The 27202-nt window shown below is 44.4% G+C and overlaps 1 protein-coding gene across 4 annotated transcripts in view; it reads left to right on the forward strand.

Moving 5' to 3' along the window:
- Positions 1–27202, forward strand: part of ABCB1 (ATP binding cassette subfamily B member 1) — a 62384-nt gene that overhangs the window by 13527 nt on the left and 21655 nt on the right. For all 4 annotated transcript variants that reach the window (XM_035129581.2, XM_035129580.2, XM_035129577.2 and 1 more), the window contains exons 5-15: positions 1550–1601; positions 4543–4734; positions 7067–7238; positions 8710–8834; positions 10458–10629; positions 13813–13926; positions 14530–14640; positions 15765–15890; positions 17902–18105; positions 21801–21971; positions 25608–25769. In XM_035129581.2, the coding sequence (XP_034985472.2) occupies positions 1550–1601; positions 4543–4734; positions 7067–7238; positions 8710–8834; positions 10458–10629; positions 13813–13926; positions 14530–14640; positions 15765–15890; positions 17902–18105; positions 21801–21971; positions 25608–25769 (1601 nt within the window). The remainder of the gene's footprint in view (positions 1–1549; positions 1602–4542; positions 4735–7066; positions 7239–8709; positions 8835–10457; positions 10630–13812; positions 13927–14529; positions 14641–15764; positions 15891–17901; positions 18106–21800; positions 21972–25607; positions 25770–27202) is intronic.

The raw sequence follows: 27202 nt of genomic DNA on the forward strand, positions 1-27202 counted from the left end.
AGATGGAACTAGAGTGTGCATTCTGTTAATAAAGCCCTTGAAGAAAACAAGAAGTTTCATTTGCACTGATTTAATGAAAAAGTGGCACCTAGGGGTGTATTTAGTCTCATATTTTGGTCTTTGTTACTCACCTTAATTTCTCTTTCTCATCTGTAGTCCTTTAGAAAATGTAACTTTTTTAAAAAAATGATCTAACTCTGTTAATTACATTGAAGAATGACCTGTCCAAGGTTCTTGCTTTGCAATCTTGAATACAGCGTCTTAAAACTTTATTTCAATTATTTACAGTAAATGCAAAGACTGAACTAGAGGACCATAATAACTCAAGTAAATGATGCAGAACAACACTGAGGCTCAAAGGGCTTTTTAAAGGAGGCATTTAACCCAACTTTTTTTTTTTTAAAAAAAAAAACAAACCACAGTATTACTTAGTTACGCACACCACTGTTTATTTAGTACCTACTTGATAATGAATCAGTTCCTGTAATGAGAAGTATGTATTTATTTTCTTACATATTATATATATATATCCTTTCTATCATCATGGAACTCATGGTGGCTTATGTAGAGTTTCTAGATGGCTTCCCATCCAGGCATTGTTTTGCTTCGGCAAGGTGTTTGCTTCGAGTACCTTTGCACCGTGTCCTGAAACCACTTATCTTTATAGCTGATCAATTGTCTAGCTTATCTTACAGTTCTTCAACCTAACTGACCTCTTCCTTTTGAAACCATGCTGTCTTGGTTTCAAGGAAAAGCACTGCAGAATAGGAACTATGGGATTTCACTATGTTTGGGGTCTCTAACGTGGTGACGATGGGCACCATGCTGGTCTGAGGAGCCCCTCCCCATTAATGCTAAGGTTTGCAGCCACTTCCAAATTGGGTAGGTTGTTTGGTTGAGGGGTGTTGTTTACTTTTTTCTATCTGTTTGATTTGTTTTGGGATGCAAATAGTTGTTTTGCCTGTTGGTGGTGTTTTTTGGGGTGTTTGGAAAGTTTTCAACACCACCTGTTTTTCTATGGTGAACTGGGTGTTTTGTGGTGTGCACAACATTTTTCTAGGGGGGGATTCCCAATGTGCCCAGGTGTTCAAGTAGGCTAGGAGCCCCTTCACTATGGGATTGGAAAACAGCTGGACTTGTGCAGTGTAATGCTCCTGATAAATTAAACCAAAGAAGCTGCTAAGGTGATAACGGTGACTGAGTGGATATATCAAATTCAGCTCAACCTTCTCTCTCTCAAATGGACTTCGCATTCACGTTCAGCTAGAAAAAGCAAATCAGTTTCCAGGAGGAGAAGAGGGAACAGCCAGAAAGGAGGGCAGCCTGAGACATTCATCCAGATATGAGCAAAAGGACATCAGTGGGGCTTTGCAACTGTTTTGAGGTCCTGAAAGTAAAGGGGCTGAGAAGTGTGGCTCTGATCGTGGTCTGTCATGGATGGGAAATAGGCCGAGCTGCACCAAACAACGAGCAAGAATGAGTTGGCCATGTGGTAGTGCTATCTTTAATAATAATCACTTAACCTTTCCCCCCATTTCCTCTCATTTAGGTAATATATCTTTAGGTAATATATCTGAAAGCCTGCAAGAGCAAATGACAAGGTACCTTTTTACTTTTAAGTCGTTTTGATCATTACATATATTTTGTGTATATTTTGTTCCGCATCTCAGGTGTCCCTTAATATAACAAGGCAGGTGGTGTAAGCCTGGATAGAGTATAGCAGTAGTCTGGAAGTCAGCTTGTGGTCTGTTTAACAGATATCAAAAAAATCTTAACAGTTGCTTGAAGGAATCGGGCTGACCCTCAGATATTTTGCTGTCTGTGGCAGCAGTGCCCTCCCCCCCCCCTCTCCACGAATAGAAGTTGGCTAGATGGATACACTGGCAACAAGAAAGCACCTTCCACCACACCTGTGGACAACAGGCTAGCATAAGGAGTATAAGGCAGGCCAGATGGTACTCACAACTCTGCCGCCTTTCAGTACCTCACTGCCATTGCCTCCCCTTCCTAGCATCTGCTGTTTGAGGCAACAGCTTCACTCTACCTAATGGTAGGGCCGTCCCTGGTAGACCTTTATGACTGTACTGCAATCTTGAGAACCACGCCTGCATGGGCGTGGTTCAGTCACCCAGAATGGGGGGGGGGAGACATTCCTGTGCAGAAAAATGCCACAACCAGCCAGGAGAACTCCAGCATGGTCACAGAACATAGTGTGGTAATTATATATATATATATATATATATATATATATATATATATATATATATATATAATGACTCCCATGTTGAGCACTGGCTCAGGGATGTTTTCCACATGGCTGGAGTAACATGTAAAAGAGTTAAAGCAGGCATCCCCAAACTTCGGCCCTCCAGATGTTATGGATTACAATTCCCATCTTCCCTGACCACTGGTCCTCTTAGCTAGGGATCATGGGAGTTGTAGGCCAAAACATCTGGAGGGCCGCAGTTTGGGGATGCCTGAGTTAAAGCCTATTAAGCTCTCCTTTCCCTTTTCTTCTCCCTTTTTGCCTTTCGCCCTCTCCCTTCCAGTTACCTTGTGACCTCGGTTATGAATGTGAATACAAGCCTTAATGCTAATGTGGCATAACTCATTTCGTATTCATAGTTGAAACTTTGGCCTCTTGAAAGCCCAGCCCGTATGTACAAAGGGCAGAACGCTTCCTGAATGAAAGCCTGAACTTGTTTGCTTCTGAAATCAATCTATCATTGCAAGCACAATAAATTATGTTTCCTTTGATAGGAGGAAAAAAGAAAAGCCCAAGTGATTTCACAAAAGCACAAAAGACTAGAGTTGAAAATTGGGTAGGGTTGCCACTGTACGTGTTAAGTAGGCGTGTCATTTCCTTCACATGCTCTGTCAAAACCTCACCTTTCAATGAGGACATCTCATTACAATGAACTCTTGCTGTCTTGTACCCCAGTTGCTTCAGTGTTTATATTGTGTTGTTTATGTATGCTTAAACAGGGGTGCCATGGCCCTGGGAGCAAAGTTTTTGAGGCGATGCGAACCAGGCAACCCCCCCCCCGATGACCCCATCTCTGGCCGCCAAGGAACTCCCCCTGTGCAGGCGGGCAAGCGGGTCAGTGGGGCCCTGTTTTGCTGCAGTGGGAGTGGGATTGCCGTTGGCAGTGAGGGCTGGGCTGGTGCCTCTTGCCTGCCCCAGGAGCCGGCAACCAATGCTATGCCACTGCAGCAAAGGTATTGTTTTAAAGCCCCCCCCAACTTGGTTCCATAAACTCAACTCCAGTGCCTCCCTACTCTACCCTATAAAAAAAGCATTATTCAAAATATATTGACCCACTAGCACAATAAAATAGCACAATAAAATTCGGAACAGTAGCAATTAGTTGTACATTTATTCAAAATCCAATTAAAGCTATTTAGCTTAATTAACAATGATGATAATTGATTCAACAACAATGGTATCACTGGTAGTCAGTGATACCAGCTTTTCAAAGTCTCATAATCATTTACACCTCCAACTCCCCACCCTTCTCCTTTGCCTCTTAGTGCAACAAGCTAAGATCACTGAAAGGAAAGTTAATGACATGGGGGGTGGAGAGGGGGCAAGCTTCTTGCTTGGAGGGGGTTTACTCCCTTTCACCCCCTTCTGGAGCCACCCTTGGAAGCACATCTTCAATTAACACACATTTAAACTATGGAAACTGCTGCCATAAAATGTCATGATCAAAACTACAACCCCAACTCTATTTACCTGGGAGTAAACCCCGCTGAATTCAATAGGACTTAATTCTGAGTAGGCATGATTAGGGTTGCACTGATAGTTGGCAAACTCAACATCAAATGGCATGGAAAGGAACTGGAGAAATGCATGGCGGATCATGTTAGCAATGGCTCTAGTCGTGAGTGAATGACTGTGTTATCTCCAGTATCAGAATACCAGGTGGTGGGGCCCAACTTCAGAGAGCAGCTAGAACAAGTGTGATGGTTAAGAGTGCAGGCGACAAGGGTTCAAATTCCCACTCACTGGCGGAGGAAGAGGGGTGTCGGGGGGAGCGCATCGCCCCCAGCAGCGTGATCCCGCTAGGGCGCCCCCCCCCCCCAGTGCCAGAGTATGAAGCTCTGCCACTGTTCCCACTCAGCTGTGAAGCTTACTGGGTGACCTTGGGCCAGCCATCATCTCTTAGCCTAACCTACCTCATAGGGATGAAATGGGGGGAGGAGGAGAACCATGTACACCACCTCAAGCTCCTTGGAGAAAAAGTGGTATATACAGTAAATGTAAATAATAAATAAATAAATAAACAAAACTATCACTTCCCTGTCCTGCTTGTGGAATTCTCATAGGCACTTTGGTTGGCCACAGGGGGCAGGAGGAGATGCTGGACTAGATCGCGATAGGCTCCAGCATTGAGACAACCATTTTAGCTGTGCATATTGAATGCATTTTCTCCTTTATACTCGCAAATGAAAAAGATTATTCCCAAAGACCATTTTGTGATGCTAAAGACTTGCACGGGTGCCCTTCTTGAATTTGCCTCTGCAACATTGTGCTTTCAGGCATGCATACTATTACTCAGGAATAGGAGCTGCTGTCCTTATTGCTGCCTATGCTCACATTGCATGCTGGACAGTGGCAGCCGGCCGCCAGGTCAAGAGAATAAGGCAACACTTTTTCCATGCTGTCATGCGGCAAGAAATTGGATGGTTCGATGTAAATGATGTTGGGGAAGTGAATACTCGTCTTATAGAGTGAGTATATCTGTTTAATACTTGGCTGGTGTATTTTCTTCAAAAGGAAAACCAAATTTTAATTCTGTTACTGGCTTGGTTAATCTGCGTAAAAAATTGTGCTTGTTCCAGATGCTGCAGTTAGTGCAGAATGCTGTGGCACAATTGCTGATCAGAGTGAAACTTTGCTAGCGTATAGCACCTGTGCTCACCTGGTTTCTAATCTGCTATTGGGTGAAGTCCAAGTATATAAAGCCCTTAACAACTTTGGGACCAGTTTATCTGTGAGATCGCCTTACCCTATAAATGCCGTTGTGACCAACTCAATCTGCGGAACTGGCACTGCTTTAAAAGATGATGCTGTTAAGGTGCTATACTCAGTATGCCAGCAAGTTTGGAAAACTCAGCAATGACCAGAGGATTGGAGAAGATCAGTCTACATCCCAATCCCAAAGAAGGGCAGTGCCAAAGAATGCTCCAACTACCGCACAATTGCCCTCATTTCACACGCTAGCAAGGTTATGCTTAAAATTCTACAAGGCAGGCTTAGGCAGTATGTGGACTGAGAACTCCCAGAAGTGCAAACTGGATTTCGAAGGGGCAGAGGAACCAGAGACCAAATAGCAAACATGCGCTGGATTATGGAGAAAGCTAGAGAGTTCCAGAAAGACATATACTTTTCCTTCATCGACTATGCAAAAGCCTTTGACTGTGTCAACCACAGCAAACTATGGCAAGTTCTTAAAGAAATGGGAGTGCCTGGTCACCTCATCTGTCTCCTGAGAAATCTCTATGTGGGACAAGAAGCTACAGTTAGAACTGGATATGGAACAACTGACTGGTTCAAAATTGGGAAAGGAATACGACAAGGTTGTATATTGTCTCCCTGCTTATTTAACTTATATGCAGAATTCATCATGCGAAAGGCTGGAATAGATGAATCCCAAGCCAGAATTGAGATTGCCGGAAGAAATATCAACAACCTCAGATATGCAGATGACGCAACCTTGATGGCAGAAAGTGAGGAGGAATTAAACAACCTTTTAATGAGGGTGAAAGAGGAGAGCGCAAAATATGGTCTGAAGCTCAACATCAAAAAAACTAAGATCATGGGCACTGGTCCCATCACCTCCTGGCAAATAGAAGGGGAAGAAATGGAGGCAGTGAGAGATTTTACTTTCCTGGGCTCCTTGATCACTGCAGATGGTGACAGCAGTCATGAAATTAAAAGACGCCTGCTTCTTGGGAGAAAAGCAATGACAAACCTAGACAACATCTTAAAAAGCAGAGACATCACCTTGCCAACAAAGGTCCGTATAGTTAAAGCTATGGTTTTCCCAGTAGTGATGTATGGAAGTGAGAGCTGGACCATAAAGAAGGCTGATCGCCGAAGAATTGATGCTTTTGAATTTTGGTGCTGGAGGAGACTCTTGAGAGTCCCATGGACTGCAAGAAGATCAAACCTATCCATTCTTAAGGAAATCAGCCCTGAGTGCTCCCTGGAAGGACAGATCATGTAGCTGAGGCTTCAATACTTTGGCCACCTCATGAGAAGAGAAGACTCCCTGGAAAAGACCCTGATGTTGGGAAAGATGGAGGGCGCTAGGAGGAGGGGATGACAGAGGACGAGATGGCTGGACAGTGTTCTTGAAGCTACAAACATGAGTCTGACCAAACTGTGGGAGGCAGTGGAAGACAGGAGTGCCTGGCGTGCTATGGTCCATGGGGTCACGAAGAGTCGGACATGACTAAACAACTAAACAACAACAACATGTGTCACATAATACCAATTACGCATCTGGATAACCTACACTTTGGAAGCTGCTGTCTACTGAAATCAGGAAGTCATCTACACAGTACTCATGCCTGCTAAAAGCCAGGGATTAAACCTGGGACCTCCTGCATGAAAAGCAGACATTCTACCACTGAGCTATGGCCCTTCCCTTCTAGCAGATAGAGAATGTTCGATACAGCCCTGTATCCTGTATCCTGTATAATGCTATTGCTGTCAACTGTGGAAGTATATTGTTAGTTCATTGAAGATTATGCTGTGATAAACCTGCCCTTAAAGTGTCCCATGACTCTTGTAAAATATCTGTGTATATCTGAAAGGCTTTGCAGTGAGGGAAGGGGATCAGAATAAAAGTAATTATTTGTTTGCTTTTGATGAAAACCTGTAGCATTGGTATCCATATCTCTGGGGCTAAATGAATATTTTGTAGCATTTGAGTTGTGAATTGAGTTGTGAAAACTATGCAGTAGCAGCATAACAGGAATCCCTTGTAGAAATGCTTCTTGTTGGTTTTCCTGTCCTAAATTTTGCCCTAATCGGTTTACCTTGATTTGTTTTTAGTGATGTCTCCAAGATCAACGAAGGAATTGGTGACAAAATGGCAATGCTCTTTCAGGGAGTAGCTACGTTTCTAACAGGATTTATAGTCGGATTTGCTAAAGGATGGAAATTGACTCTTGTAATACTTGCAGTCAGTCCTGTTCTGGGGCTCTCAGCTGCAATCTGGGCAAAGGTGGGTATAATTTTGCTGAAATGTTAGGGTACCGTGCACAATAAGCATTGTTCAGTTATGAAAACACCACCCTGGCTACCTCTAAAGCTTGGCTTCCGATGGCTTTTGTGTTGAGCAGAGATAACTAAGGTCAGCAAGGGCTTTTATCTTTCTGGCAAGCTTCTTTGCTTCCTCGTAGCATCAGGTTAGCCCAGAAGCCATGTTCCCTTCTGGGCAACATTCGGAGGGATGCCAGTGGAGGTGAGGCCAGAGGCAAACGTGGATGGAGCAATGGATGTGAATGCTGACCTTCGTTTCTGCTCACACACCACTCTATCCTTTGTCCAGACAAGCAAGAGGCGTTCTCAAAGTTCCAGGTCACATTTCAGCTAGGCAAAAGCATTTGGGATGCAAAGCAAGACCAGTGAGGGATGTGGCCTGGAGAGAGGTTGGGCACTGTGGGGACAGTTCTGAGGGCCAGATAGGGAGGCTTGGAAGGGCCACATTTGGCCCCTAGGCCTGAGTTTCTCTACCCATGACCTAGATCAGGGTTACCCAAACTTGAGTCTCTCCAGCTGCTTTGGGACTACAGTTCCCATCATCCTTGACCCACTGGTCCTGCTAGCTAGGGGTGATGGGAGTTGTAGTCAAAAAACAGTTGGAAACCCCAAGTTTTGGAAAGCCTGACCTAGATCATTTCCCACAATATGTACATGTCTACAACATCACCGTCACATGAACAGCAGGTCTTTTTGTTTGTTTGTTAAAAAAGACTTTATTTCAAATTTTTAAAATATACAGCAAAAGAGGAAACAAATTTAGACGATGGTAAAATCAATCATATACATAAATACAAAATCCCCTTTACCCGCCCTTTCCCTCCCCTCCCCCCTACACTTCCCTCCGCACTCTTTCGACTTCCTTTTCCACTATTATAATCACTCGTGCATTTATTTCCAATACAATTCTACTTTACTGTTAAAAATACTAATTTTACTTATTATATTTATTTATATTATATTTACTAATTAATTATTTTTATTTTTATTTCCCTTCATATCCCCTAGTCTACACATATTAACATACCTTCTTTCGAACAATGTTTTCTTATATACTCATAATAACTTTCCCACTCTTTTCTTAATTTCTGCTTCGACTGATTCCTTACAGCTGCTGTTAGTCTTGCCATCAGAAGATACTCTCTCAATTTATTAATCCATTCTTCCACTGATGGTATTCTAACAGATTTCCACTTTGCTGCTATTAGCATTCTTGCTGCTGTACTCTCTCCATTGTTGGCCCCTGCTTCATGAATATTTATTAGAATATGCAGGGACACAGATTCTTGACCACTGTATTACACCACGATTGTTTTGGAGTGTTGTTTTATTTAATAGGGAAGTATAAGGAAAGGGAAAGAAGCACGTGCCAGACCCCACACACAATTGTATTGGATCATAGCATTGAAATCAGTAATGTCTCTATCTCACAGGTCCTTACTGCATTCACCAACAAGGAGCTTGCTGCATATGCAAAAGCTGGATCTGTTGCTGAGGAGGTTCTCTCATCAATTAAGACGGTGATGGCTTTTGGAGGACAGAAGAAAGAAATTGAGAGGTCAGGTTATGTTTTGTGGTCACTAGCTATAGATGTACACCTGGATTATTCTGTATTTGACCTTTTCCAAACCTAGGGTTGCCATACGTCTGGAATTTCCCAGACATTCAGAAGCAGTGACTGGATGGAAATTGGGGGGGGGGGGAAGTGAGAAAATCCAGACATATGGCAACCCATGTCGGCAGTGTCATTTTTGGTGATTTTGCTCAAAAGCTGCTTATTTTTTTTTGCAAATTTGCCAAAAAGGGTCAACAACTTTGGCCAAAAGAACCCCAAAAGAACCCTGGCTAAATGCCACCAAAGGTTAGTGAGCAGTAGGCCAGTACCTCTCCCCCCCCCCCCCGGTTGATGATTTAAAATGAGAAGGGCCATAGCTCAGTGGTAGAACATCTGTTCTGCATGCAGGAGGCCCCAGGCTCAATCCTTAGCATCTCTGGAGAGAGAATCCTGCCTGAAACCCTGGGCAGTGTAGACAACACTGAGCAAGATGGACCAATGGTCTGACATGGTATGAGGCAGTATCCTAAACCTAGTTGGGGGAACCTTTTCCAGCCCAAGGCTGACATTCCCTCATGAGTAACTTCCTGTGGGATGCATGCTAAGGGTGGGTGGGGTCCCTGGATGCACTCTTACCGCTTTATGATAGGATACAATCCATCCACACAAACCCAAATGTTTCTACATGCATTCCCCATACATATGCATATTTCTTCGATCTTTATCCATCCCATGGACACACTCCAGCCATGCCAAAACACTCAAGAGGACGAAGAGCAGGAGGGAGAAGGGTGTGGCTTAGGGAGTAGTCTGGAAAGTGGCCTGGAAAGTTGAGACTCCTAGGGAGCCGCATTTGACCCCTGGGCTTGAGGCTGCTGATCCCTAATTTCAACATTCCCTATGTAGCTATATTTCTGCCTGCAAGTAATTGGCAGACAAGAGATAGGTGGCTAACTAAATTTGAAGTGAAGCCATACGATCCTTCCACCGTTTCTGGCTCCTAAAATGTCATGTCTTTGCCACATCATATAGCACAGAGCTTTCCAAACTTTTACTCTTAGTGACACACTTTTTAGACATGCATCACTTCGCGACACAGTCATTCAGTTTTACTATCAAACTGGAGGTTAAACTAACCCCTTTCCAACCACGACACACCTACACACTGCAGCCGACACATGCGCCACAACACACAGTTTGGAAAGCTCTGATATACCGGTAGCAGAGGCAATTGTGTTGACCATTCAAAATTTTGTAGGGGCAATTATTGAACTAGGGGTGTGTGAGATTTTAAAAGTTGGAATGATTGTGTTAACAGACAACTATATTGGTATTTGTTTAGGACCTAACTGGCTAGTTGTTTTTTTGTTTTAGCAAATCACATAAATTTCTACAGGAGGAGTGATCTTTTGGAACCACTAAACATACATTTTTATCACTTCTGTGTAGGATTTTTAAATATATGTATATAGATAGGTTGGCCACAAAAAAATATGTTATGTCTGAATGGACTGGGTATTTTCAAAGAAATTCTAGCAAAAATAAATAATAAAAATGGGAGGGAAAATGCATTTTCCTATCAATTGGAGATCATATAATTCAATCAGTTTGCTGTTTTTCTTTCAGATATCACAAAAATTTAGAAGATGCTAAAAGACTTGGAATTAAAAAGGCTGTGACTGCCAATATGTCCATGGGGATTGCTTTTTTATTAATATATTCTGCATATGCCTTGGCTTTCTGGTATGGAACTACCTTGATACTGGATGAAGGTTACACCATTGGGGAAGTCCTGACAGTAAGTGTTGGTGAACAGCTGTTCAGTCTTCTCTCCATCCCCCCACCAAAAAGGACATATTCTGCACTGAAATTCAGGATTGCTCAGAGGCTAAGTGGGTCTTTGTGATGAATGATGAGGCTATGTACAATTCACTACCTATGGATTGTCATATTGGTAGACGCATAAAAACACCCACAAAATAAATACTGTACTGTATTTTTTATCCTGCTCTTCCTCCCAAAAGAGCTCAGGGTGCCAGACAGCAAAACGATGCCATTTTGGAAAAACATTGGCCCTGTTTGCTGGGGCTGATGGGAAGTGTAGTGCAGAAGCATCTTGAGGGCCAACGGTTCCCCACACTTGGTCTAGACCATACTGAGCTAGATAGACCAATGGTCTCAGTAGAAGGCAGCTTCCTATTTTCCTCCAGGCTCTGGGGGGGGGGTCCTTGAGCAAGACACCCTCCATGTGCCAAATTCAGCAGGTCTACCACCTCACTGCAGTAAGTTCCAGAATGCTTTTGTCAGTGGGAACCCATGCTGGGATTGTGAGCTGTCTGCAAATGTCCAACCTTGCCAACCCTTAACACTGTCCCTGTCTGTCACTTTGAGAGTGTAGCTTTGGACCAGTCTGTTGGTTCACAGCTTTGCTTTGCTTTCCCCATATCAAAGTCTGTGATGAGTTGGTCTGCTTGCTCCATCGCTGCCTAATTTTCTTCTGTGTCCCTGACCTTGCCTGAACTTTCTACTTCAGGTTCCCAGGCCAGTGACGCCAAGTGCATCCTGGTTTATCCCCTGACACATGCACTAGCTTCCTTCCATTGTGCAGCCAAGCATTGTGGAGCTATGCTCCCCCTGCCAATTCCCACCTATTTAAGCAAGGAGGAGGAAAGGGGCTGTATATTATTATTTGGGGAGGCTCCGCATATCTCTTGCTCACTTGCTGGCACAGCATGAAAAGGCATAATTTGGGGGGCAGGTGGGGGAGGTACACAGTGTTTTTCATCCCCTCCCCTGTTCTGCCTTCAAAAATGTGGAGCCAGGCATTAGGAAAAAATTAATGCATATGGAGCTGCTCTAGGCCTCATAAATAATGCTTTTAGGCACAGGAGGAATTTCCATTGATTTAGCAGACTAGTTGGTTTGTGGCTTGATAACTTAAGGGGATCCAGAAGCATCATCTCAAGATAATTTTCATTGGTTCATGAGTCACTGCACAAGCCTATCGGGTGAAGGCGCTGGGACTGGTGGCTGTGAGGTTGGCTTTAGCACCTGAGCATTGGCGCAGGTTTCCACTGTGGGTTTTCTAGAGTAGGGTGATCTTAGGCAGGGGTAGGCAACTTAAGGCCTGTGGGCCGGATGCGGCCCAATCACCTTCTCAATCCGGCCCACGGGCGGTCTGGGAATCAGCGTGTTTTTACATGAGTAGAATGTGTGCTTTTATTTAAAATGCATCTCTGGGTTATTTGTGGGGCCTGCCTGGTGTTTTTACATGAGTAGAATGTGTGCTTTTATTTAAAACTAGCTGGCCCTGCCACACATTGCTGTGGCTCATCCGTGTGATTTCCCCCCACCCTGTGGCGATCCATGACGTATCCCGCCCCCTCCTCCCCCCACCCCCGGCTTATCCCTGTGATTCCCCCCACCCTGTCCTGACCCATGATGTACCCCCTTCCCCCCCCCCAGCTCATCCCTGTGACTGGTCCCACCATGTCCTGACCTATCCCGTCCCCTCCTCCCCCCAACCCCCACTCAGGCGACTCAGTACCTCCATTCGGCCTAGTCTGTAAAGGCTTCGGCCTAGTATGTAACCGGGAGCCGAGGTGCTGTTGAGAGGGAAGGTTTTATAGGTGCAATACCAGTGTAGCCGCCGCTAGGAGGTGCTGGTTTGCAACCTGGTTCTTTTCCCAGCATGAATTTTCGTCTGAGTAGTATGTTTTGAAACACGGGGTTTGGGGGGTTTTACCTGGCGGAGGTGTGACATCTGTCTTAGCAAACTTTCTTATAGCCTTCAGACATTCACATGTGATGTGTCAAAATTTGACCTCAATCGGTCAAGCGGTTTTGGTGAAAAGTGGAAACACACCCACATGTCCAGTTTACATTTTTTATAGATGCATCTCGGGGTTATTTGTGGGGCATAGGAATTAGTTCATCCCCCCCAATATAGTCCGGCCCACCACGTGGTCTGAGGGACGGTGGACTGCCCCACGGCTGAAAAAGGTTGCTGACCCTTGATCTTAGGGCTTTCATGAAGCAAGTGACACAGAGTTGCCTGGTGATACTCCACTATTGCCAAGTATAGCATGGCATTTTATGTGGAGATAATATAAAAACACAATTTTACAGTGGAACTTTTTTCTTGTACTTAAACCTTTCCTTGTGCTTATACCTGCTTGATCTCATTAAAATTGGATATAACATTCTCTGGACTGCATTATTTTTAGGGGGACAACCAATCAAGTAGCCACTGGTGTATGTTTTGTGTTGTTGTTGTTGTTTATTCGGGAGTATAACATGCTTTCTAGAGACTGTAATCACCTGGGATTTACTTTTCAGTAAATATGCATAGAACTGAGCTTTTAGGAGTTCCTTGGAATTTCTCTGGATTGCAGAGAATCAGGGATCTTTTCAGATATTTAATCCTCAGTACTTTTTATTGAGCTTTCATCCTGATTTGTACAAAGTTTGTGGGGAGGGTGTACAATGCTGGCTATTTATTGAGATTTCCTTATTTCTGTGTGGAGAGATTGTGCCATTGTTATCCCCCCCCCTTTTAAAGTGTATTTCCCCATCACTTTCTAATCTTTTTAGTGGGTGGGGTGACCAAAATGTCAAATCCTCTTTAATTATAGTTACAGGTAGGTAGCCGTGTTGGTCTGAGTCGAAGCAAAATAAAAAAATTCCTTCAGTAGCACCTTAAAGACCAACTAAGTTTTTATTTTGGTATGAGCTTAGTTGGTCTTTAAGGTGCTACTGAAGGAATTTTTTATCCTCTTTAATTATGCAACCTGTGTTTGCTGGTATGCGATTCCATCTGCAAAAGGACAGTCTGGAAGCACCAGTCAGCCTTTGTTATCTGCTAGGTACATGTCTGTTTGTTGGAGATCAGCCACATCGCAGTTAAGGGATGTGCATCCTATCTGGCAAAAAGGATTCAAAAACATATTTTCTTTCTCTTTTGAAAAATATTCCTGTTTAGGTCTTCTTTGCTGTTCTGATTGGCGCCTTTTGCATCGGTCAGGTGACTCCAAACCTAGAAGCGTTTGCTATTGCAAGGGGAGCAGCGTATGCAATATTCAACATCATAGACAACGTAAGCCTCCTTTTTAGAATCGTAGCTTGATATGATAGAGAGACAAAATGTCTGAGATCTAAGTTTGTAATCACCACTGGCTAAGATCTACCTACCTCACAGGGTTGTTGTGAGGATAAAATGTGGGGGGGGGGGAGAACCATGTACATCACTTTGGACCCCTTGGAGGGAAGGTAGGGTTATAATTGCAGTATGCGTTGTAATAATAACATACCCCTTTTTCTTCCCTGCTATGGTTGCAAGGAAAATCCTTCCTCTGATGTTGGTGTTGGGAAGAAATCCTCTCAGTGGAAGCTTTTCTTCCCAGCTAATGGTGGTCATAGATGAGGTGGGGTGTTAGTTGGGGCTGTGGTGGGGGGGAAAGAGTGAAACCTCTCTTTTCCATGACTGTGTTCCTGATTAAATGGATTAAAACTGTTTGTTTTAAAAGGAAAAAAAACTTGACATGTTTGCTAAAGGCAGTAGCATCTGGTCTGGATGGGTCTCCACTGGTGATGCTTTGCATGGGCGCATGAAGTGAACAGAATCTTTACATGCTAGCTTGCTTTCCAAGATTTCACTTTCCTTCCAAGTTTCAAGAGAATCTTCTTTTCTTTTCTACAGGAACCTAAAATTGACAGTTATTCACCAGCTGGCTACAAACCAGACAAAATTAAAGGAAATCTGGCTTTCCAAAATGTGCATTTCAAGTATCCCTCAAGGCCAGATGTTCAGGTACTCTATGAGTTAAAATCCATACGAATTCCCACTTACTTCCATTGAATATTTAACATTATGTTTGCAAGTGTTAAGGGAAAAATCAATACACAGTCCGAATGGTGTTTGAAATGCATAATTAAGCTCAACTGTTCTAAGTGCTTTTGTAGACATAGACTCATAGAATTGTAGAGTTGGAAGGGACCCGAGGGTCATCTAGTCCAACCCCCTGTAATGCAAGAAACTTTTTGCCTAAAGCAGGGTTCAAAACCCTATTGGAGCTGAACAATAACTGTGTCCCGCTGACCCCCATACTGAAAGCAGATTATTCACACTAATGCAAATGTTGGATGTCTTGGGTACAATTTGCATGAAAATCCTTTTTGTTTGTGAGGCATCCTCTTACTAGTATTTTTGCAAATGTATTTGCTGTTCATTTTTGTTATTATTTCTTACCTGCCCTTCCCCAGATTCTTCCAGGGTCAGTTACAGCATATAAAAACACAATAGAATTAAAACGACAATAAACACCAACAACCCCCACTCATAAAGGCATAATGGTATAAACACTGGGTTCTTTTGTGCTGTAAACTGTTATCTAATTTTTTGAGCTGTAATCTAATTTTTCTGAGTTTTTGAAGCTCAGTAGTGAATGCTGGTTTTGACATTCCCTGGCTTTTGTCCTTTAAAGCCAGACAAACATGGACAAAAACACACATACCTCCATATATGGCCCAATCAGACTTGCTGTGATGAAATCTGTTTCAAGGCAATTAACATAAGAAGAGCCTGCTGGATCAGGCCAATGGCCCATCTAACTGTGCATCCTACTCTCACACTGGCCAATCAGATGCCTGCGGGAAGCCAGCAAGCAGGATTCAAGCACAAGAGCATTCTCCCCTCCTGTGGCTCCTAGCAGCTGGTATTCAGAAGCATTGCTGCCTCCAGTTACAGGTGTTTGTGTCAGGGAAACTTGCTGTGTCTGATTGTACTTATGAATGTGCTCCACTGTCGCTCACTTTTCTCTGAGCTTGCATCATGACTGTGCATTCCAAGGACCTGGATACTGGCACAACCCTTGCGAATAAAAATAAAATAAAATTATAGCAGCTCTCGTTGTGTTTCCCCCCCCTCTCATCCAGGTGTTAAAAGGCTTGAATCTGAAAGTTAACAGTGGGCAGACAGTGGCCTTGGTAGGCAGTAGCGGTTGTGGGAAAAGTACGACTGTTCAGCTGATCCAGAGGTTTTATGATCCTATTGAAGGCATGGTAAGATACTTGATCCAAAAGCCCATAAAATGTTGTTGTTTTTCCCCATGAGCACTGTCAATATCAAATGTCAGGTTATGGATATTTTATTTGACACAGGTGTAAAAGTCTGATTTCCTATATTTGCCCTGAAGTATTCAGGGTAAATAAGTGTCTGTCTTGCTGTTAATATTCTTCAGATGACATTCTTAAGACACAGATTATTATTATTATTATTATTAAAAACCTTACACTTGCTTTTCTTTATAATATAAACTCAAAGCTAGTTATGAAAGAATTAGTAAAAAAAATAAAAGGTAAAGGAACCCCTGACAATTAGGTCCAGTCACAGAGGACTCTGGGGTTGCAGCACTCATCTCGCTTTACTGGCTGAGGGAGCCGACGTTTGTCCACAGACAGTTTTTCCGGGTCATGTGGCCAGCATGACTAAGCTGCTTCTGGCAAAACCAGAGCAGTGCACGGAAACGCCATTTTACCTTCCCGCCGGAGGTAAAAGCACTTTGATGTGCTTTCGAACTGTTAGGTTGGCAGGAGCTGGGACCGAGCAATGGGAGCTCACTCCGTTGCGGGGAGTCGAACCGCCGACCTTCTGATCAGCAAGCCCTAGGCTCTGTGGTTTTACCCAGTGTCACCCGCCACCCACAGTAAAATACATAAAATGCATTAAAAACAGTTGAAATGGAGCCGAAACCTATTTCAAACAATTTAAACCAAGAGCAGGATAAAACAGTTCAGCATAAAAACTGGGAGGCAGAACTCTGATCTGTATGAAATGAAAACTAATAAATATACGGTAACAAGGTCTTGGGAGTTCAACAGGAAGGAGCAGGACAGAACTCTATAGGGATAAAATGCATGGCTCCCCACAAAGAATCTGCAGTTCCCTGAATTCTTTGGCGAGGGAGTCATGTGCTTTAAATGTGGGGTAGCATGTGTGCTGCAATAGAGAAGCTGGTGTTCAGAATCAGTTGCAAGGCAAGTCTGTGAGAGAGTCTCAGGTCTCAAGTAGTAGCAGCTCTTCCTCCTCCTGGACCTCTGCCTGCCTCTCCTCCATTCTCTTACAACTTTTCCTGGCATCTTCCCATATTCAGCCTAAACTCACCAAAACTGTGCTTCTTTACATCAGGGGTGGCTAACTCCCAGTTCAGGAGCAGATCTACCCCCTCCAAAAAAAACCCACCCTTCACTTATTTTTATGACAACAAAGAAGGAAAACAAATAGATACAGTGCTGGGGTGAGCATATGCCAGGGCCTTAATGAAGAGACAGTTTACTCCTTCGCTTGTCATTAGACTGATAATTTGGTGAGTAGGAAGGAGGCAATAATTCTCCCCTTCCTCAGCTGATCTGCATAGATCAGCTGCGGGTGTGTGTGTGTGTGTGTGGCTGTGTATCCTGTGTGTGCATTTGAGACTGTGGGTTGGCCGCACCCACCAGTGGCACACAACCACCAAAGGGTTTGCCAAGGCTGAATGCAGCCCTCAAACTGTAGTAGTGTGGTGTAGTGGCGAGAGACTAGGAGCTGGGAGACCAGGGTTCAAATCCTCATGCAACCATGAAGCTCACAGGGGTGCCCTGTGCCAGCTTGCGCTTCTTGGAGGAAAAGGTGGGAAAGAAATGCTCTAAATAAATAAAATAAATAAGGAAGTTTAGCCACCCCTGCTTTACATGCTCGTGCCCTCCTCCTTGACTAGGGACACAGTCTATTTCCTCTTTTTCTTTCCTTTGTCAGGCTTATCTCAGATTTGTCTATCCCTCTTCCACAAAAACCTTGCAGCTGACTACCACTAGTAATAGGCTGTTGTCTGATCCTGTCCCTATCCAACACCCTCTCCCCTACTTTCCTGACTAGATATGCCCCTTTCTTCCACTCCCCTTTTCAAACTATGTACCATACCCATGATAATATTTTCCCTTTTACTTCACACATTCCTTTTATGACAGTTTGCCAATATTTATTCTGAGTTCTGTGTGGAACTCTCTTGTGTGATTTGTGTGTGCTTTGTTTTAGATTACCATTGATGATCAGGATATCAAGACCCTGAACTTAAGGTACCTGAGGGAGATTATAGGCGTGGTGAACCAGGAGCCTGTGTTATTTCATACCACGATTGCAGAAAACATTCGATACGGCCGTGCAGACGTCACCATGGAAGAGATTGAAAAAGCTGTCAAGGAAGCCAATGCTTATGACTTCATCATGAAACTGCCTAATGTGAGAAATTAGGATACCCTCCTCTGCTTATCTTATTTTAATGCCTTGTGTGATCTTCTAAAGCTGAAATAAACCAAGCAGAATAAAATATTGCCTGAGGGTTGCCTTCCCTAAGCTGTGTTAGTGGCAAGGAGAATTCCCTGGGTGTCAAGATCCAAGTTTTGGGGCAAGTACTCTTTGGTGAGAGAACCCCAGCTTCAATTTAAAATCACAAGATATATAGCAAAGTAAAGCATGGAAATATATGCTGTAAGACTTTCAAAATATGCCCTTCTGAGTTCCAAAACACCCCTCTTCCCTTAGCATAGAAAAGACCCCACGTTTGGTAAGTTACAAACTCTCCAAAGTAATGGGTTACTTACAAACTCTCCAAAGGTCAGGTTCATGTGTTCTCCATACACCAGTCAGAAAACACAGACAGAAAAAGTTGGCTTCATTACAGTGGTAGAAGTTCCTGAATTGTTGGTACTCAATAATGGCTTATAAAAGCCATGTGGTCTGAGCTTAGACTACATCGTGCTGAGCTACTCAAGTAGACAGAAGAGGAACAGTAGGCTTCATTACCCTCCTCCCAAGGTGAGGGGGCTAGGCCTGGGAGGACAGCTTACTCTATGGTGTTAACCCCTTCATGCATCAATTAGATTTAAGCATGTTGGTTATATGAGGCTTGTTTTTTAAAAAATGTTATTTATAACTTTCCCAAAATTTCAGTATATACCAGGCACCCCCAAACTTTGGCCCTCCAGATGTTTTGGACTACAATTCCCATCATCCCTGACCACTGGTCCTGTTAGCTAGGGATCATGGGAGTTGTATGCCAAAACATCTGGAGGGCTGCAGTTTGGGGATGCCTGGTATATACAGTTGTGAATACCTTTATCAACCCAATACTTCTAAGCTTCCCATCCCACCCCTCCATGGCTTCCCTTTTCTTCCTTGTTGTGCTGCACCTCCTTTTTAACCACCCATTTTCACTCTAATCTCTAGCCCAGTTGTTAATTACTACTTCTCACACACCAAAACCCACATTTAGATTTATCTGACGATTACCGGTATATCACTTTAAATAATCTGCCTGTGAATGGTTCTGACTCCTCCCTCAGCCGAGTCTCATCTTGCTCACTGATTTCAGTTGTCATGCTGGCCAATTCTACATATTCTATTTATTTAGCCAATTCTCTTTTGTTGGAATTTCTTGTTCTTTGTATTTTTGCACGTAGACTGTTCTTGCAGCTGTAGTTGCATAGAGAAAGAGGTTGAGTACCTTCTTAGGGATGTCAACATTTGTTATTCCTAATAAGAAAGCTTCTGGGTTTTTTGGGATTGTTATCTGAAAAATCTTTTTGAATTGTCCATAAATCAAATCACCACATGTGAAAAAAGGTACCCTCGGTCTCTTGGAACTTCCAGCATAAGTTAGATCCTTTTTATACATCTTGATGAGCTTGGTAGGGGTCAAGTACAATCTATGGTAAAGGTAAAGGGACCCCTGACCATTAGGTCCAGTTGTGGACGACTCTGGGGTTGCGACACTCCCTTTATTGGCTGAGGGAGCCGGCGTACAGCTTCCAGGTCATGTGGCCAGCATGACAAAGCTAAGCCACTTCTGGCGAATCAGAGCAGCACACGGAAACGCCGTTTACCTTCCCGCTTATTTATCTACTTGCACTTTGAGGTGCTTTCGAACTGCCAGGTTGGCAGGAGCTAGGACTGAACAACGGGAGCTCACCCCATCGTGGGGATTTGAACCGCTGACCTTCTGATCGGCAAGCCCTAGGCTCTGTAGTTTAGACCATAGCGCCACCCGCGTCCCTAATACAATCTATATATCATCTTTAATAGATTTTCCTTTGAGGTATAGCACGGGTTATATGAGGCTTGTTATCCAACCCGGTGTGCTCAATATATTGTTGGACTATAGTGCCCATCATCCCTGACCATTGCCCATCCTGGTTGAGGCTGATGGGCTTTGTAGTTCAAAACATCTAGAGGGCAGCAGGCTAGGAAAGGCTGCAGCTTTTTAAAAGTCTCATGTGGAGTTTGGAAGAAGAATCAACAGTCTTGTGGGATTTTTTAAAAAAGTTAAAGGTTGAAGGTCTTTATTACAGTGATACTTCTGGATAAGAACTTAATTCGTTACAGAGGTCTGTTCTTAACCTGAAACTGTTCTTAACCTGAAGCACCACTTTAGCTAATGGGGCCTCCTGCTGCCGCCGCGCCGCCGAGCCCAATTTCTGTTCTCATCCTGAAGCAAAGTTCTTAACCCGAGGTACTATTTCTGGGTTAGCGGAGTCTGTAACCTGAAGCGTTTGTACCCCGAGGTACCACTGTATTTATGTGGCACCGTGCACACAATTCTTCACAAAGCAACACATGCAAGATCAGTGCAAGGGGATTGACAAAGACAGGGAAGAAACTTGGAGGGTGAAGGTAACAGTGGAATACGTGTGTGTTCTGCGGAAAGAGGAATTTATTGTTAGACCACACTGGGAATAGTTGTTTGGGGGGTGGGTGGGTGGGGAATAGAGGACTCCTAGCAGCTCTCGGCACCTGTAACAGGCTACGGCTCCCAGAATTCTTTGGGGGAAGCCATGACTGTTTAAAACGATATGATACTGATTTAAATGTTTAATACAAATGAGGCCTGTGTGCGTTAGGGCTGCCACTACTGCTAGCAAGAGATTCACTAAAACAAGGCTTTTTAAAATATTAAAATCTGTTGTCGAAGTTTAAATACAGGCCTCATGTTTTGATCTCTTTTTTTTTAAGTTCAATTGTTTGAAAGGGCAGTGGTTCAAGGACGTACTGTAAACTGAGAATTAGTTTATTTTCACCTTCCTGTGCATGTTGGCTATGAGGTCTATTTTCACACACATTATTATTTTTTCTCTAAATATAGATGAACCTTCCTAGGTAAAGAAACAACCCCCAAATGCCTGGTGCTTGATGCAAGTATTTTTTCTAGCCGCTAAACACGTGGTGTGTTTTCAGCAAGCAAAACACACATAACACACTTGTATATTTATTCAATTATTTAGACTAAATTTTCCAGGATGACTTATAGTCTGTGCCTCAGAATTCCTAAGTATAGATGGCCTTCATGCGGGAAAAGATTCATGGTGAGGAGTGTGCAATGTCAGTGTGGACATGTGTGTGGGTGCGTGGAGTAAACCATGGGTAGGCAAACTAAAGCCCAGGGGCCGGATCCGGCCCAATCGCCTTCTAAATCTGGCCTGTGGACGGTCTGGGAATCATGTTTTTATAAGAGTAGAATGTGTGCTTTTATTTAAAATGCATCTCTGGGTTATTTGTGGGGCATGGGAATTCATTCATATTTCCCCCCCCAAAAATATAGTCAGGTCCCCCACAAGGTCTGAGGGACAGGGGATTGGCCCCCTGCTGAAAAAGTTTGCTAACCCCTGGTCAGTAAACACATGTCCCCTCTTAGCCAGCCCTCTGCCAGTGGTGGGTGGAGCCAAAACATGAGTAGGTGTGGCTAAAGTGGGCATGCTGGCCACACCCACTCTTGTATTGGCTCCACCCACTGTTAACATGCAGCCCTCATCCCCAAGAGCTGGCCAAGAGAAAATGCCATCTGTGGGCCAAAATTTACTCCCTAACCCTGATATAATATATCAGGCCATAACATCATTTATTGGTTCTGAGCTGTTGCTGGTTTTTTCCCTGTTTTGCAGACGTTTCACACTATGGTTGGAGAAAGAGGAGCTCAGCTAAGTGGAGGACAGAAGCAAAGGATAGCAATTGCCCGTGCTCTTGTCCGGAACCCCAAGATCCTGTTGCTGGATGAGGCAACATCAGCTTTGGATACCGAAAGCGAAGCTGTGGTTCAGGCAGCACTGGACAAGGTCTGTTCTCCTGTGAAAACCTTACATACCGGTAATAGAAAATGAATGGCTTACAAATAACTTACGATGAAGAACAGGTTTCATTACGAGAGCAGGAATCTCCTTGCACGATGGGCCTTTCCGGCCTCTTTCTCTCCCACCGACATGAAAGGGAAGCAAAGTTTCAGTCATTTTAACTTATTGTTGCATTTATACTGTTAGGGAGTATATGTATGGGAAGGGTGTTAGGTGAGCAGTAGTGCCTTTGGTGAAGGACACGTTGTCATGCTCCTTCTGGGGTAGTTTGCCCACCTTTGGTCCCCACCCAGCACTTAGCTCTCACCTGTGTCTCCCAGAAGCTGTCAACATGCCACAGCGACCACACCCCAGGAAACGGCTTTTGATTGGCCAGCTGAACCAGGTGAGGGTAGCCGATGGGTCTCAAACCCCTAGTGAGAAAGGGACCATAGCTGCCAAGTACCCCGTTTTCCCCGGGAAACCCCCGTATTTTCTTACTGTTTCCCGCAGGTGTCCCGGATGGCAAAATACCCCGTATTCCCCCGGATTATGGAGCTCCTGCCGGCGGCCATGTTCTTCTGGTGCTGCACCGGCACCGGAAGTCACTTCTACACACTTCCGGACATGCGTAGAAGCAACTTCTGGCACTGTGGACATTTTAGAAATCGGCAGAGCTGCACCGGAAGTCGCTTCTACGCATGTCCGGAAGTGCGTAGAAGCGACTTCCGGTGCCGCACCGCTGCTGATCCCAGATTTTTCAATCCGGAACTTGGCACCTATGGATAGGGACCTCCCCCTGCATGCAAAGACAGGCTCTGGTGGATTGAGTGGATGAGACCAATAGTGGGTCCAACAGTCAATCAGGCAGTTTCTTCATGTGCTATAGAGGGAAGTGAGGGGCAGATGGGGCTGGGAAAGTAGCCCTTCTAGGAGAAGGCAAACTCTGATCCTAATCCTCCGCTGCCTTGCGGCTATACTCATTGCTGAGAAAGGCCTTTGGAGTAAACCCATACCTGCTGCCTTGTGGGACATATTCAGGAGAAGAAAAGGCTAAGACGTAAACACTGCACAAATCCAGAGTGGAGTCCCTTCTGGCAACTCCTGCAGCCAAGCTGGTGTCAAACATATTGCTCTGATTTCCTTTGGACCACATCAGCAAGGCTGAGGCGGGGGTGGGTGGGTGGGGGTCTTGTCACTTGGCCAACCCAGACTTGCACCCCAGAGAGGTCACTTCTGTGCTGCTAATCAGCAAAACCTATCTGGGAGCAGTTACAAGTTACTGGTCCCTGAACCACAGGAGGCACTGTGATTCTCCAGTGGTTTGAGGCACACTCCCTCGTCTCTTGAGATAGATAGATGCCAGCTGCTTGGGACATGGGATTTTCTGCCGCTGGTGCCAGCCTTGGATGCTATGCACTTTGATTTGGAGGGTGGGCATTTGCTGCTCCACACCAGGCCTTTGCCCAGCCCTGCCTGAAGGTCAGGGAACCTCCAGGAAGGGCCAGCAGGGGACTGAAGTTGGAGGAGGGAATTGACAGAATGGAGGGGTCTTCCTCTCACCAGCGAAGATGCCTTTCTATACAGGGCACTCTCTTGGATGCCAGCAAATATGCTTAAATGCATTTCAAAAAGAAGATACAGTGTTGTTTTAAAAGGGAGCTGCTTATAAGGATCTGGTCATCTTCTGTATGCGTATTTCAGTTTAGGAGAGGCAATTAAAGCATGCCTCACTTGAAAGTGAAATCGAGAATATTGATTGTTTTGAAGGATGGGAGGCTCACCATCCCAAAACAGAGCAGGTGTGTTGTAATCAATATTGGCAGATCCCTATGGGAATTGCAGAGAAGCCCAGGAGTTGGTTCCAAAAAGCCTCTATAACTGCTTTTGTTTCTGGTGTTGAAAGGGGGACTGTGGGCATGTGAGATAGGGATGGGAAGAGCTGGTGCAATATCTGGTTAATTAGTTACCCTCCCGGGGTTGCTATGGATTGTTTCTGGTTGTGAGGAATGTTAACTCAAATTAAAGATTAATGCGCAGGATAACCAGAGGCCAAAAGGTTTTAGCACAAAAGTAAGGTAAAGGTAAAGGGGGCCCTGACCATTAGGTCCAGTCGCAGACAACTCTGGGCTTGTGGTGCTCATCTCGCTTTATTGGCCGAGGGAGCCGGCATACAGCTTCTGGGTCATGTGGCCAGCATGATTAAGCTGCTTCTGGTGAAACCAGAGCAGTGCACAGAAATGCTGTTTACCTTCCCACCGGAATTTATCTACTTGCACTTTGACATGCTTTCAAACTGCTAGGTGGGCAGGAGCAGGGACCAAACAATGGGAGCTCACCCTGTCGTGGGGATTCAAACCGCCGACCTTCTGATCGGCAAACGCTAGGCTCAGTGGTTTAGACCACAGCGCTACCCGCATCCCTCTAGCACAAAAGTAATGTGTGCTAAATAGTACACTTTAAAAAAAAAAAAAGACTTTGAAAGCTGGCTAGGCACAGCTGGCCATCCTTTCACCTCTTCCTGGACCAGGACCAGAAAAGGCTTCAGGTCAAATCAGTTCAATGTCGTGCAGTGAATTACTGAATTACCTTGTGGAAGATCCAAATTCAGCTCCATTCCTGGGTGTGCCACTCTCTGGCTGTACTTGGGCTGATCAGTTGCTCTCTTGCTGAGTTCCTGTTGAGGTCAAATAAAGATAAAAATATTTTTGTGCACTTGAAGAGTTTGGTGCAAGTGGTTTTAAATGCAATAGGTGGTCATCTGAGCATGTGCAGAGTACCTTTCTTCTTCTAATAAACCGGGAAGAGGTTACAGGGCAGAATTAAGCCATGATGACTGTGTGAGAGATCCTTAGAAACTGAAGAATCAAAGCTCAGTGATACAAAAGGTGTTGGTTTCAGTCCTCTGGGGCTGGGAATGACTCCTGCCTGGAACCCTTAAGAGTCACTACCAAACAGTGCAGAAGCCTTTTTCCTGTCAAGCGTCTCATCCCCACAGAGTTTATCTTTTGAGGACTGCATGCTGCTGCTGGTGAATGGGATCAGAGCCAAAAGTGGGTGGTGCAGGCTCCCCTTTCATCTCTCAGTATCTTTCTGTCCTACTTGCTACTCGTATGAAATCCGGACAATGCCTGCATGGCTTCAAGGATGCATTCCCTGGGATAGACGGTACTGAAGTAGAAAGCTTCCAGGTGCTAGTCTGTCTACGTACCAGTGGCGCCAGGTTCCCTCCAAGATTTGGGGGGGGGCTGGTGCGTGTTGCGTGCGTGTGTTGTCATGTGTGCATCGCTTGATATCACACACATCTCCTGACACTGCACAGGCCAGTGCAGTTGCACCGGACCCCCTCAGTATTGGGTGGGGGGCTGGACCCCCTTCAAACAAATGTTGAGTTGGTGTGCCTGCTGCATTCTGACTGCTTTTTTCTTTTGCAGTTTTGAGCAAGGCCTAAAGCTCAATGGCAGAGCATCTTACAGAGCTACTGCCAGCTAGTGATTGGGCTGCTTTTGATGGGTTAATGTCTCTGTGTAAACCAGTTTATTATGTTCCTTTGCCAAGTTAATGAAAGCTGTAAGATGTGATGCAAAGACTTGTGAACGTAGGCCTATGTTAACTGAATCTGAATACCGTACGTCTCTTTAGGCAAGGGAAGGTCGCACAACTATTGTAATCGCTCATCGGTTATCTACAGTCCGCAACGCAGACCTCATAGCTGCTTTTGAAGATGGCTCCATCACAGAGCAAGGGACACATAATGAGCTCATGGCAAAGAAAGGAGTTTATTTCAAACTTGTTAATATGCAGGTATTGGTTCATTTCTTTTCTTTTCTCCCCTTTTGTCACATTGGCATATAAGTCCTCTTGAACTGAGTTCTGTTCCTGTTCGTCCCTGTGGCCCAACTCCAGAAGTCCTTTGGGAATTGATGCTGCAATGCAACCTGTTTTCCTATATGCACAGTCCTATCGACTGTGCTTGATTCTGCAAATCGCCTTGCAAAAGTGCATCGTTCTGTCCATATTCACACCATATATTTAAAGCACTGCAATACCACTTTGAACAGTTGTAGCTCCCTGGGAGCTGTAGCCTGTTAAGGGTCCTGAGAGTTGCTGGGAGGCTGATTGCTTTAAACCACTCTGGGAATTGTAGCTGTGTGGGTGGAAAAGGAGCCACCAAACAATTCTCATGTGCACAGACATCACTGCCAACATGCACATCTCTCTCTGTTTGGACCATTTTGTAAACTTTTAAATGTTTAATTCTGCAACAGCTGCTCCAAGGAATTGAATACATTTTTCTTTCTGTGCCATGGGAGTCTGGGAATGACTTCTGATCCTCTTTAAACCAAAATAAAGTGGTGTCATTTATTTCGCCATACATTTATCTCACCTACACTTACCTGTTCATTCCTTTTGTTGTTGTTTAGTCGTTTAGTCGTGTCCAACTCTTTGTGACCCCATGGACCATAGCACGCCAGGCACTCCTGTCTTGCACTGCCTCCCGCAGTTTGGTCAAACTCATGTTCGTAGCGTCAAGAACACTGTCCAACCATCTCGTCCTCTGTCGTCCCCTTCTCCTTGTGCCCTCCATCTTTCCCAACATCAGGGCCTTTTCCAGGGAGTCTTCTCTTCTCATGAGGTGGCCAAAGTATTGGAGCCTCAGCTTCACAATCTGTCCTTCCAGGGAGCACTCAGGGCTGATTTCCTTCAGAATGGATAGGTTTGATCTTCTTGCAGTCCATGGGACTCTCAAGAGTCTCCTCCAGCACCATAATTCAAAAGCATCAATTCTTCGGCGATCAGCCTTCTTTATGGTTGCCGAAGAATTGATGCTTTTGAATGCTTTTGTCATTCCTTTACAGTCCATTTATTGACAGAATGCGGCAGGTTAATTTGCAGAATCAAACATTTGCTATTCTTGAGTTTTAGTTTAGGGAAAAGGCAAGTAAGAGGGACCACAGCACAGGTGAATATTTACACCCCACCTTTTCAGTGGTAAGGATTCTCAGTACAAAATTAACTACTGGGAGGGGGGGGTAGCATTTATAAAACAACTTGAGAAAGCTTAATTCCCCAAACTCCAATACAAGCTGAACGGAGGAAACACAGTGTTTGTAAGTTTTTGTCCTTCAAACAAAAATCTGATGGGTGGGTACAGGTAAGCAAAATAGATCTGCCAGTGATAATATATGCTCGCTGCAGCTTTGTTGTGCTATGGGCCCTACCAACAAAGTTTGTCC

This window comes from Zootoca vivipara, chromosome 12 (genome assembly GCF_963506605.1).
Source record: "Zootoca vivipara chromosome 12, rZooViv1.1, whole genome shotgun sequence".
Classification (NCBI taxonomy): Eukaryota; Metazoa; Chordata; class Lepidosauria; order Squamata; family Lacertidae; genus Zootoca; species Zootoca vivipara.